Source organism: Macrobrachium nipponense, chromosome 6 (assembly GCF_015104395.2).
Source record: "Macrobrachium nipponense isolate FS-2020 chromosome 6, ASM1510439v2, whole genome shotgun sequence".
In the NCBI taxonomy this organism is placed as follows: Eukaryota; Metazoa; Arthropoda; class Malacostraca; order Decapoda; family Palaemonidae; genus Macrobrachium; species Macrobrachium nipponense.
This window is the reverse complement of record NC_061108.1, coordinates 122,472,700-122,487,336: the sequence shown is the minus strand read 5'-3', so window position 1 is coordinate 122,487,336 and position 14,637 is coordinate 122,472,700. Positions and strand designations below refer to the sequence as shown.

The window sequence follows — 14,637 nt, the reverse complement described above, 5'->3', positions numbered from 1 at the left end:
AGAAAATGCCGAAGAGGCTCTACCCAGATCTACACAATGACGGGAAAGAGGAAAAAATAGACAAAAAAGACAAAGTCTGCAACCTTTTGAAAAGAGGGAATTGCAGATTTGGAGAAAAATGTTACTACAAACATCCTAAGGTATGTCACAACTATGAAATATATGGTAAATGTGCATACCTAGATGGATATGAGGATGATTGCAGAGATCTACATCCAAAAATATGCAAAAACCTAAAAGAAGGAAAAGGATGTAAGTTCGACAAAAAATGTAAATATATGCACCCTGTAGCCATGAAAAATAATCAAATAAATAACCAATCAAGTAATAAAATCCAAAATAAGAAAGAAACAAATAAAGAGAGGAATGAAGAATATCAGGTAAAAGAAAAAAGCAAGCCATCAACGAGATATGCAGAGGTGTCAGCAAAAATTTCAATGCATCAGCTCCAAGATTCTACTCAAGAGATAATAACTGTTTTTATTATGCAAAAGGATATTGCAGATATGGAGAAAATTGCAGATTCAGACACAAAATGAATAATTATGATGAAGGAAGAACAAATATTATGGAAAAGTTGGATTTTTTAATGTCAGAATTTCTGGAAATGAAAAAAAGAACAACATACCAGAACAGGAAAGAGACATGGAAAATCCTTATTATTACCAATATTAAATGAAGGAGAAAACACGCAAACCATCATAGTGATGAATGCGCAGGGTTTAGTTACGAGTAACTCAAAAAGAAAAATAGAGTACTTAGAAGAACTAACCCAAATTGAAAAGAAAATAGATATAATGAATATAAATGAAACCTGGTATTCCCAAGAGACTGGGTATGATGATCAAATAAAAGGGTTCCAAACTTATAGATCAGATAGAAAAAATAGGAATCAAGGGGGAACCGCAATATATGGGAAAGACAAAAAACAAGGAAAAATATATGAGAAATATAGTAACTCAGAATGTGAACTAATAGCGGTAGAATTTGAATCTGAAAAATTAATGAACATAGTAATATATAGACCTCCTAATACTAAAGAGTTTGACTTAATAATAGAAAAATTGGATGATATATGTAGAAATCACAAGGACTGGACTATTCTCCTATCTGGAGACTTCAACTTTCCTTTCGTAGACTGGAAAGAACGAATAGGAGATTGTGGATGTACTTATACATATAAAAAAGAGAGTAATAGTAGTGCAGAAGATAAGAGCCAATTCGAAAAGCTATTAGATATGCTACTAGAATACAACATTCAACAAATAAATCACCTGCCAACAAAAAGGAAAATACTTTAGACCTAGTATTTGTGAACGAGATGAATTATGTTAAAGAAATAATAGTTTATAATGCGAGTATTTCAGACCATAATGTCATAGAATTAACAGCCCATTCCAAAGCAAGTGAAAACAGAGATAAGCAAGAAATGAAAAAGTGGGAAGGATATGGAAAATACAACTTCTACAGTAAAAATATAAAATGGTCAGAAATAAATGAAGAATTAAACAAAGATTGGGATAACATTTTCGTAAGTGATGACATAAAGGTAAATATGGAGATATTATATAAAATATTAGAGAAAATAGTGGATAAATATATACCGAAGAAGAAAAGTAAACATCAGTCATGCATACCAAGAGACAGAAGGATCTTGTTCCAGAAAATCAGAAAGTGGAAAAAAGGTCTTGCAAAAGAAAAAAATGCATGGAAATTAGTTAGAACTAAAAAGTAAGATAGAAAATGCAGAACAAAAGATTATACAATCAAAAGAAAATGAAAAACGGGACTTGGAAGAAAAAACCCTATTAAATATCAAGCAAAATCCCAAACTATTATACTCATATGCGAAGAAGATGAATAAAAGAAGAATAGAAATAGGCCCTCTAAGAAAAGGGAGATTAACGAATGAAAAAAAGGAAATTTGCAACATATTGGCAGAACGATATAAGAGAGAATTCACCCCTAGAATAGATAATGAAGATAATGATATAGAAGTAAGAGATGAAAATAGTAAATATTTAGCTGACATAGATATTAATGAAGCTGATATTGTGCAGGCTATTAATGAAATTAAAAATGGAGCTGCTGCAGGGCCTGATGGAGTGCCTGCTATTTTGTTAAAGAAAGTAGTTCATTCTATCGCAAAGCCACTTGCAATATTATTAAGACAAAGTGTAGATACAGGCAAGATTTATGATGAGCACAAATTAGCATATATTACCCCTACTTTCAAAAGTGGATCAAGACTAGAAGCAAGTAATTATAGGCCTGCGAGTCTAACATCACATATTATGAAAGTGTATGAAAGGGTAATGAAGAAAAATATTATGAAACATTTAATAAAAAATAATTTGTTTAATAAAGGACAACATGTTTCGTACCCAGAAAAAGTACCACAAACCCAACTGTTAGTCCACCGTGAGAACATATTCAAAAATATGAAAAGCAGAAATGAAACAGATGTGGTTTATTTAGACTTTGCAAAAGCTTTTGACAAAGTAGACCATAATATATTAGCGAAGAAAATTAGAAAACACAATATCGTGGATAAAGTAGGAAGATGGTTAAAAGAATTTTTACACAACAGAAAACAGATAGTTATTGCAAACGACGAGAAATCGGATGAAGCCAAGGTAATATCCGGTGTGCCGCAAGGTACGGTGTTAGCTGCAATACTGTTTGTTATTATGATTGAAGACATAGACAGTAATGTTAAGGATTCGGTAGTGAGTAGTTTCGCAGATGACACAAGAATAAGTAGGGAAATTACTTGTGACGAAGATAGGAACGCTCTACAAAGAGACCTTAACAAAGTATATGATTGGGCAGAGGTAAATAGGATGGTATTTAACTCTGATAAATTTGAATCAATAAATTATGGAGACAGAGAAAGAAAGCTATATGCATATAGGGGACCTAATAATGAGACAATCACAAATAAGGAAGCAGTTAAAGACCTTGGTGTGATGATGAATAGGAACATGTTATGCAATGATCAAATAGCAATTCTGTTGGCAAAATGTAAAGCAAAAATGGGAATGTTGTTACGGCACTTCAAAACAAGAAAAGCTGAACACATGATTATGCTTTATAAAACATATGTTCGTAGTCCACTTGAATATTGCAATATGATATGGTACCCACACTATCAAAAGGATATTGCACAAATAGAGAGTGTACAAAGGTCCTTTACAGCTAGAATAGAAGAAGTTAAAGACCTTGACTACTGGGAAAGACTACAATCCTTAAAATTATATAGTCTAGGAGAAGAGAACGCTACATGATAATTCAGGCATGGAAACAGATAGAAGGAATAGCAGAAAATATCATGGAACTAAAAATATCAGAAAGAGCAAGCAGAGGTAGATTAATAGTGCCCAAAACTATACCAGGAAAAATAAGGAAAGCACACAGGACATTAATCCACTACGCACCAGCATCGATAATGCAGCGTCTATTCAATGCGTTGCCAGCTCATCTGAGGAATATATCAGGAGTGAGCGTAGATGTGTTTAAGAATAAGCTCGACAAATATCTAAACTGCATCCCAGACCATCCAAGATTGGAAGATGCAAAATATACCGGAAGATGTACTAGCAACTCTCTGGTAGACATTAGAGGTGCCTCACACTGAGGGACCTGGGGCAACCCGAACAAGATGTAAGGTCTGTAAGGTCTCTCTCTCTCTCTCTCTCTCTCTCAACGTGGACCTAGCTTGATAAGGAAAGGTATTTTGTTCTTCCTTCTCTCTTACAATTTATAGCACCCAGCTGAACATCGAATAAAAAAAATCACTGAGATATCACTAAATCGTAAACTCCCCAACTTCGGTACTTGTGGCTGTTGAATTCAACTCCCGCGGCGTATTTACCATTTCGCTCTTTTTCCCTAATATCCCTCTCTCCCCTAATCATTAGGGTCGGTCACTACCAAAATAGTTTTTCATCCCTTTTGTTGCGGAGGTGGGGAAGGTCATTCTGGGGGTATTATTGACGTCGACCGCGACGGTCTACGGTTTGAGATCCCGAAATACCACTTTGAGAGGGCTATGCAACACGCATTTTTTTTCTCTCTCTTTTTTTTAAGGCTTGCATTCTTTTCTATTATATACATGTACGTAAGTAAATATATATATATATATATATATATATATATATATATATATATATATATATGTATGTATGTATACACATACACACACACACACACACACACACACACACACACATATATATATATATATATATATATATATATATATATATATATATATATATATTATAAGCGCATTAAGCTACAAATGTCCTTTAATATCCAATTCGCTCTACCTCGGAATTAACATATTTTCATATATGTTAACCGAAGGGGAATTTTTTAATTGATAATGATTTCGTCCTCCTGTGGAATCGAACCAGTGCACGGAGGAGAAATCGGGACTTCAGTGACGTCTTCTTACAGACTCGGCCAATATATCAATTTCGAGGTAAAGCGAATTGGATATTAAAAGGACATTTGTAGCTTAATGCATGTATATGAATCACGGTGATGTGATACAATATACATATACATATATATATATATATATATATATATATATATATATATATACATATATACATATATATATGTATGTATATATATATATATATATATATATATATATATATATATATATATATAATTTTGTGGATTTATCATTTCTCTTTTTTGTTTGTTTTAAATTCTGACGATTATGATAACACTAATTAGCATCGGTGCCGTAACTTACTAGCAGAGGTTTACTCACTCGCAACGCCGTCTGTTCGGTTCCAAAGCTAGCTACCCACTAACCCAGCTGTGAATGGACACCAACAACACAGATCCTTCACTAACAGAACTTGGTGCAAGGAACCTCAACCCATGAGACTACCTCAGAACCGGAAAGTTCTTATTTCTGACACCACGCCCTCTAGAAAGGAATAACAAATGTTTTTAAAACAATAACAACAATAATAATAATAAATAATAATAATACAGTTTCCATACCTAAACCGTACATTTCTCCAAACCTTCACAAATAGTTTATTACGATTATTATACAACCTTTACAATTGAAAATTGCCCAAAATTCTTACGGAACAAGTAAAAATATACAGTTTACAAAGCAAGCGCCTACGGATCGTTAAGCCCATATATGAAAAAAATAACGCAACGGGATGGAAAAAAAAATCACCTTCAGTATCACAAAACCTTAAACAAGGAAAAAGCACAATGACACAAAGTATCAGATATACTACAAGTAGGCTGCAGTTTAAAATTAACTAGAAATTTACATCATTTTTAGAGGTTTAAAGGTCGCTATTGGGCAGCAGAGGACACAGACAATCATTACACTTGCAATGAATAAGAATAAGTGGCCAAGCCCTGTACACCACGTAAGACCTGGGGGGAAGAGGCGGTGGCTGCTGATGACTCACCGGGCAGATCCGTGTCCCCCCAAACCCCGTTCACAGGACAGAAGTGCGTCCGTAAAAGCCAGTGAAACTCTATCAAGAACTGAAAACTGAACAAGAACTTGGAACCTAAACAAGTGAAAAATCAGGACGGGTATTTTAGTAAACAAGTGAGGTATATCCGGTAAATTACTTCAACAATATTAAGGCCTCAATTCAGTTCAGAGTATTGGCCTAATATGGCCAAATCGAGCATTCTAGATTCATAGTAAGGACATGAAAAGGTTCTTGTACTGTGCAGTATGAAAATATTAACTCATTGGTAATCCGTAAAGTATATCCACTCATACTTCAGAACGCTCAGTATCATCATACACAGTTCTGATTAGAGTTTTCGGCTTCATGGACCTCTTCCTAACAAATCTTAATGTTGTTTTTAAGACACACACTTCTTTCGCACGCCTTTGCCAACGTCAATACCTACAGAAAGTCTTGTTCTTCTACCACCTAAGTTCCTCGTTGGACGCTTGGTATTTTCGCGTTCGGCTACCAATCCGGTGGTCCGAAGTTCGATTCTCGGCGCGGCCAACGTGGAATCAGAGGAATTTATTTCTGTTGATAGAAATTCATTTCTCGATACAATGTGGTTCGGATCCCACAATAGGCTGTAGGTCCCGTTGCTAGGTGACCAGTTGATTCCTAGCCACGTAAAAATATCTAATCCTATGGGCCAGTCCTAGGAGAGCTGTTAATCAGCTCAGTGGTCTGGTAAAACTAAGATATAGTACTTAACTTTTCTTCTACTGCCTGCACCTAAAACTCATTACTGCTTGATATAAGGCTCGTGTCGCTGGGATACTAAACTATTACTTTTTAGCTAACTGCATGCTGAACTTGATCTACTCTTATAAGCATATACAATCTTTCACCAGCCTCTGCGACTTTTCTACACTGTCAGCGATTAACAACATAACATCTAAAAACATTGTAGTAGATTCACATCAACCGTGCATTTGGTGTTTAGACCAGTCCCTTACGACGCTCCTGATTGACTGTTGATAAGCCAATTACAGAGTTCACATAGGCAGGATATATGTTCCACCTCTCCTGAGGGATACTTCTGAAAAACGTATCCCTCAGGAAACGTGGAACATACATCCTACCCATGTGAACTCTCGGGAAAGACTGAGGGTTTCCAGCACTGTGATTGGCTTATCAACAGCCAATCAGGAGCGTCGTAAGGAACTGGCCTAGACATCATATGCACGGTTGATGTGAATCTACTATAGCCACACCATATTTCTTCTTGCTACTTCATCTGTCTACCTTTTAACTCTTTTTATAACCACGCACCTACATCTACCTACCTTTTAACTCTCTTTATAACCGTGCAGCTACATCTACCTACCTTTTAACTATTTTTATTACCAAGCACCTACATTTATCTACCTTTAACTTCAATATAACTACGTATACTCTAGGGTTGACAATTTCACATTCATTTTCTCAGTTTACCATTATGTACCGTTCTGAAGGTTGCGTCAAGCACTCGATTGACTTGATGGATCAATAGCTGTTAAAAATGACCATTTTTCTCGTGATATGCAAAGATATATATATATATATATATATATATATATATATATATATATATATATATATACATACATACAAACTCAATGAGATAACATGAAAAATAAGATTTGAGCCTATTTACATAAAGGTGCAGCTCACAAGTATACATGAAAGAAAATCACATCGCACATGAACATACACATTAGTTTGTTTTATGTATATAAATATACATGTGTATAATCATTATATACACACACACACACACACACACACACACATATATATATATATATATATAACTTGCGAAAAATATATAAAATAAAAATTTACTGTCATTCACTCTACACAGAAGAAATATTACCTGCCAACAAAAAAGACCTGGAAACCGCACAACAATGCAAGTGTAAGTGACCGTCCAGCGTCCAAAGCACGTGATGGAGGGAGAAAAAAAAAAGAGCTTAAAAAATGTAAAAAAAAATAAAAAATAAAAAGTCTCGCTGGAAAAGGGGGACGGCAGGCAGTTAATGGGGCAAAGCCGCGACTAATGAAGACGGCTCGTCTACCCTCAGTGCAGGGAATACCATCAGGAAATGGCAGTGGAAGTGAAGGATAGGTTGAGGTGGGTTGAGGCTTGTATAGATCTTGGGTTGAGGAGGCAGAGGCGAGTGAACAAAGCTGAAAGGTTTCCTAACCCTGAATAGAGGAGGGGGAGAGGAGGGTGCTGAAGAAAGGAGGAGGAGGAGGGATGAGAGGGAAAGGAGAAATCTAAGGATTCAACGTGAGGTTGAAGTCAAAGAGGAAATCCTTCGAGGGCGTGTGTACGAATGTGGGTGTATATATACGTAGGTGCCGGTGTCAGTGTTTTAGAGAGAGAGAGAGAGAGAGAGAGAGAGAGAGAGAGAGAGACTATTTAGAATTACAGGACGACGCAAGCCGATTCCGTCAAGGAGGATGAAAGACCGTGGAGGGAGCGAGATCTAGAAGGAAGGTCATTAGCTCTTGACGTGAGAGGCAAGCGGGAGCCCAGAAGAGGGGGCCGGCATGACCCTTTTGTTCAAGCACTGTTTACTAATTGCCTGCTGCGGAGCCTCCTCCTATGGAGTCCTACACCCTGGCGTCGACCAACCCGAGAACAGCAGACATCTCAGGCTCCGTCCAATGCACGACCCCCTCTTAATCTCGCCTGAAACAAAGCCGTGCCGAACAAGTTCTCTGAATTCTCTGAATAATTAAACTGAAAAAAAAAAAACATAGGTTTGCACTGGAGGAACTAGGAGAATAACGTTAACTGCAATAACGCGAATCATTTTTGCTGTTCACTCTTTATCTTTGTAATTACCATAACACATTTGACTTGGTTCCCGGTTCCCGAGTATTTCGAGTATTTGTGCTCGTTGCATTATTCTGATTTCTTTATGAACACAACGTTATGTAAAGCAGCCTAATGTATGATTAAAACCCTGATAGTTGGCCATAACGCTACTCACTAAATTACTTCTTTAGAGGATATTTATGAGACCTGATGTTTTATTTATGGTCCACATTCTTTGGCTCCCGCAAATTTTGAAGTATTTTATACCACATTCATTTTTTACTCCAAATACCTAAATATGAATTAACTCAACTCTGACAGAGCGAAATCGCATGATAAGTGAATATGTCTCAGTCATTCGTTAATGGGTATATTTTACGGTCCTCCTACACATTTTAGGGTAAATGAAATAACTATAATTCGTAAGTTAACACAAAAGTTAGGATGTGATTAACTTACCTTTGTGAATACAGTTAAATAATAAATACATTAATAACTTGAGGGTTTAATCAACTTGTGTTACTTTTGTGAATAGTTCTATAATAAGATAATAATACCTGACGTAGCTAAATATATAACACAAATAAATAATACCTGACGTAGTTAAATATATAACACAAATAACTTGAAGCACGCGGTTCCCTATCTGAGTCTTCCCAAATCCGACAGGAATAATAAGTAAAGGCAATAACGGGGCAGGACCATGAGGCTTGCAACCGCATTCACTGCAAAACAAGCATATAAACCGAGGTACTTCTTACCCCGTAACAATTCTCTCTCAAGAAAAACTTTTGTTAACACGGGTAACTTCAATGTTAATGACAATAACTAGTAATAATGAGGCAATGGAGAATGTTTCAAGTGAATATCGCCTTCAGTGCGAACTTCGCGGCGGGCTCGACGCAGTACTAATGGGCCTTTCATCTCAGCCGATCTGCTTCCTGTCTTGATTACCCTTCGTTAACTTTGATCTCTTCCGTCTTAGCTGTCCAACTTCTTGAACTTTGCCTCCCTCCAAGATTCGCTTAACTTTAAATAAAAAAAAAATATTGGGGCCAACTCCTAGTTAGTTCCAGAATGTGACTCTGTGGCCTCGTTTAACTACTTTCGTAATAATTGAAAATGAATAAAGAAGGGAACGATAAGGATTAATAATTAATAAACTCATTCGTCAGTTAAAGCCAAATCCTAAAACAAGAGCAGAAACACAAAAGATAAAAGGCCAGCCGACAATTTTCGGTTGAAAGCTGGAACGTATAAGCTTCTTTAAGGACAAACTCGCAAAAAGCAATCCTAAAGCTAAGTGGACATCACAGCACACAATGGCTGTAGTTTACTTCTCAGAGAGAGAGAGAGAGAGAGAGAGAGAGAGAGAGAGAGAGATTTCTCTTTCCTGTGAGCCGGAAAAACATTTCAAAATACATTATTTCTATTCACAAAGTTTCATAATTTATATTCTCTCTCTCTCTAAAAATCAATCTCCTCTCTCATCTCTCTCTCTCTCCCCCTCCTCGTCTCTCTCTCTCTCTGCTCTCACTCTCTCTCTCTCTCTCCTCCTCCTCCTCCTCCTCCTCCTCCTCCTCCTCCTCCTCCTCCTCCTCCTCCTCCTCCTCCTCCACACACACACACACACACACACACACACACACACACACACTATATTATACACACTCTTCACACACCTTATCCCCTCAGAGGAATCGTGGCTGTAGGCATTTAACCTTACCTTCCGGTTCTCAGCAAGTCTTCTGGCGCATAATTCACTGCTAAGGTCACCAGAGACATGATGGGATTTAACAGACTTCACTTAAATGTGCTTCCGCTCACTCGGGAATCGAACCAGGAAATTTCATTGTTGTGTGTGTTGTGTGTCCGTGTGCGTGTATGTGTGTGTGTGTGTGTGTTGACTGGGGAAGGTTTATGGAAGAAATATGGTCGTATAAGACAGACAAAATGATTTATAAGGGAAGGGTAATATGCATTTAGACAAGGAGGAACGTATGTTGACGGATGTTTTCGTTGCAAACTGGAGAGTAAAGGTGATATACTGTTTGTGGCATGGATTTGGATAAAGCTTTATGACAGTAATGAAGACGAGACAAAGCAATGAGAGAAGTTAAAGCTTATGACAACAACGAAGACGAGACAAAGTAAAGAGGGAAGTTAAAGCTTATGACAGCAACGAAGACGATACACAGCAATGAGAGAAGTTAAAGCTTATGACAGCAATGAAGACGAGACAAAGCAATGAGAGAAGTAAAAGCTTATAACAGCAACGAAAACGAGACAACAACGAAGACGAGACAAAGCAATGAGAAAAGTTAAAGCTTATGACAACAACGAAGACGAGACAAAGCAATGAGAGATGTTAAAGCTTATGACACCAATGAAGACGAGACAAAGCAATGAGAGAAGTTAAAGCTTATGACACCAATGAAGACGAGACAAAGCAATGAGAGAAGTTAAAGCTTATGACACCAATGAAGACGAGACAAAGCAATGAGAGAAGTTGAAGCTTATGACAGCAACGAAGACGAGACAAAGCAATGAGAGAAGTTGAAGAAAGTCGTGCATTAGGTATAAAGTCTTTTGGGATAAAACAGAGGGGGATAGTGAATGGAGTTTGGAGAGGTTGGTGTTCGTTGGTGACCGTGAGGAGAAACTGCAAAGTATGGTAAATCAGTTTCAAACTATCGGAACGAGAAAGGAGTTGAAGATTAATGTTAGCAGGAGTAAAGTAACGACGGTCAATGGAAATCAGGCTACTGTGGAGGTGAATGGCATTACATTTACATGGAAATGTAACAGGTTATGGTAGGATAAGTAAGGAAGTAAGTAACGAAGGAGGGGAGGAGGAAATAGAGGTCTCCGCAAAAGGTCGGAAGAGAAGTATCTCTGAGCACAATATTAGCAGTATTGTATGAGAGGAACCTTGAACTAGTTCTACTTGATGGGAGTGAACTTCAAAAAACGTTGAAAGCAAATCAGAAATAAAATGTACACGCTGTTGAGAAGAACTAAAATGTAAACACTGTTAAATTTCTGTATCATATGTGGATAACTCCACTTAAGAAAACTGTCACAACATTAGTCGCTTAACACCACTAAACAAAAACCTCGTTCGTTAGCAGCACATCAAAGCCCTTGACACACACTGCATCATTCACCTCCATCTTTCATGTACTCTGCGATTCCTGGAAATTAAAGCTTTTCGTTTCTACTACACACTTCATATCAAGTACCCAGCCTTTCTATGTCTTTCTCTCCTCCTCATCCCTCTTACCATTTCCGAATTATACACTATCTATTCTTTCCATACGACCAAACCGTCTACAATCATATCATCATATTTCTCCCCTTTTCACTTATTCATTTACCGCATACATATACTATATAAACACTTCACAACAGCTACAAAATTTTTCGTTCAGAAGTCACACTTTAATTCCTTAAAAGATACTTGGTTCAACAATTCCTTCATGCATTTCTAATTTGGCTTAACAGTGAAATTTTCATATTTCACCACAATATTTTCACATAGACATATTATGAGCTTTACTTGTTCTCTTATTTTTCCATTACCACTCGCAATCAGTACCGTATTTTCTAAGAATAATCCATCATTGTACACGCTTTTTATAAATAATTTTTACTATTTAATATTAATATATATATATATATATTATATATATATATATATATATGTATATTTAAAATTTTATTAATAATAAAATATATTAATTAAATTAATATATATATATATATATATATATATATATATATATATATATATAGGCAAAACACGGAAATGAAAGCAATACGAAGGAGTACTTTACTTAGCAGTCTGGTAAGTAAAGGACATTGAGTCGAAAGGCCTTACAGTACTCCAGTGTTTCGTTTTCCTTCGTGGCTTTTGTCTTTATTAATATCTTCATCACATTCCAAATTTTCGTGATTCATATATACAAGCAATTAAAGGATTATATCTATATAATTAATAGATAAATATTATATATTATAAATATAAATAATATAGAAAATATATACATTATATTATATAGTGTTAATATATGTGGGGTTTAATTATTATATATATATATAATATGATTATAATATATATAATATATATATAAAACAAAACCTTATTAGACGCATCCGTTTACACAAGGAAATTGAATTCAAACTAATGGGATTCACTTTTTAATAGTCTTTCATCTCGGCAATTAATCTCAATTTTTCTATAGCAGCATAAAATGAATGGATAATTTTCAATTAAGAGTGATAATTACTCTCTGGATCCCATTATCCCCATTGCAAATTAGTTTTCAAAGGGCATTAATGCGGCTAAAACTACAGGAATTAATTCACTCGAATAGAAGCAACAAGCGGAGGGTGGCTTATCTTTCATTTCTTTTCGCACATCGGAAATTTTTCACATAAATTACAACACACTCATATTAATCTTAATTGCTTAGTAGTCATAGTGTATTCGAACAATATACATATAGATACAAACGTATATATATATATATATATATATATATATATATATATATATATATATATATATATATATGTGTGCGTGTGTGTGTGTGTGTGTGTGTGTGTGTGTGTGTGTGTTGTGTGTGTGTGTGCATGTATGTATGTATGAAAAGAAATTCACAACCACGAGGGAAAAGTGAAACAACTGAGATGCATTGAGATACAACTGAATTGTTTCACTTCTCCTTCGTGGCTGTACCTTTGTTCGTATAAAATCATCACGTTTTTACATTTTTCATGATTTAAAATCAAACATGTTTGTATGTATACATGTATATATAGATACATACAGTAGATATACACATATGTATATGTGAACCTAAATCTCTGGGTCGACAGAAAAAAATGGACTTAATCTATTCTAACAAATGTGATTTTTGTAAAAAAAAAAAAAAAAAAAGGGAATTTTTTTTACTATGGACTGTGTTTCATAAGCAAGATTCCACTGAATACAATACCCTAACTCCAGGGAGGAAACATGGAGCGAGGAGGAAAACACGCTTATACTAAATCAGCAAACATAAATATTTACAACATAAATATAAACCGCAACATGTCAGAAAAAAAAACCAATGTAATAGCGGATAAAACTAGACAGTCGCACTCCGCAGGCATTCTTCTGACCTTTCAAGCGCAGGCATTTGCATGACAGGTTTACTATAAAGGAAATGAAAGGCGTATGATACTGGACAGTTCGTTATCCCCCCCCCCCCCCCAACAAACCCCCCACCTCTCTCTCTCTCTCTCTCTCTCTCTCTCTCTCTCTCTCTCTCTCCGTAAACGAAAAGGGGTGTATTACTATACGAGCATTTAGACGGTTTCATCCACCTCAGTTATATAAACACAATAAAGGTGTTAGAACTGAGAAACATTACCCCATTATTATCTATAGTAATAAATGAACGTAAATATCAAACACTATTGTTAACCGTAATAATATCTCTTCATTGAATTAACAAATGAAAATGCGGAATAATAAGCGGTCTTCCAATACGGCAGCATCAGCGTAACCTTGTCATTTGATATCGGCCAACGCAACAAATATCCACAAATTAATTAAAATGTTCATTTAAAAGCAACAAGAGAACGGCCACAACAAAACACCATTATTATTGTTGTCGGGAATATTTTCCAATTAGCATCATTACAAATATGCAGCCCCACAATACTATATCTTTCGTGTGATTTCGTGCGATCTAACACTATAATGGGGGATATATAATGTATCCTCCTCCTCCTCCTCCTCCTCCTCCTCCTCCTCCTCCTCCTCCTCCTCCTCCTCCTCCTCCTCCTCCTCCTCCTCCTCCTCCTCCTCCTCCTCCTCCTCCTCCTCCTGGCTTCAATCGCCTTTTGGAAAATGGTGAAAAGCCTACAGAAACGTCAAGGAACAAATGAACTTTGGACAGCTGCTGTATATTATTATTATTATTATTATTATTATTATTATTATTACTTATTATCTGCACTCATTCCAACTGAACAAGCAAAGACATTGAACTTAATGAAAAAGGTTCCACAGATTCAGGGCACAACCCCAAGGATTATTTATTTATTATTATTTATCATTATTATTTATTATTATTATTAATATTATTATTTGCACACATTTCCAACTGAACCACCAAAAACGACACTCAACTAAATGAGAAAACTTCCACAGATTGACAGCCCCCCCCCCACAAAAAAAAAAAAAAAGACCACCAAAGGTGAGGGAGCGACGAGCGGTCTTCTCCAAATGGAGTTTCAGACTCGGGGGAAAATCCATTTTTACCT

The 14,637-nt window shown here is 36.0% G+C and overlaps 2 protein-coding genes across 2 annotated transcripts in view; one reads left to right on the top strand and one right to left on the bottom strand.

The window, feature by feature from the left end:
• Window positions 1-14,637, bottom strand: part of LOC135216094 (DNA oxidative demethylase ALKBH2-like) — a 584,266-nt gene that overhangs the window by 393,146 nt on the left and 176,483 nt on the right.
• LOC135216621 (uncharacterized) overlaps window positions 14,086-14,637 on the top strand; it is a 28,008-nt gene continuing 27,456 nt past the window's right edge. Inside the window, exon 1 of the mRNA XM_064252003.1 lies at window positions 14,086-14,224. Coding sequence (XP_064108073.1) covers window positions 14,086-14,224 — 139 coding nt within the window. The remainder of the gene's footprint in view (window positions 14,225-14,637) is intronic.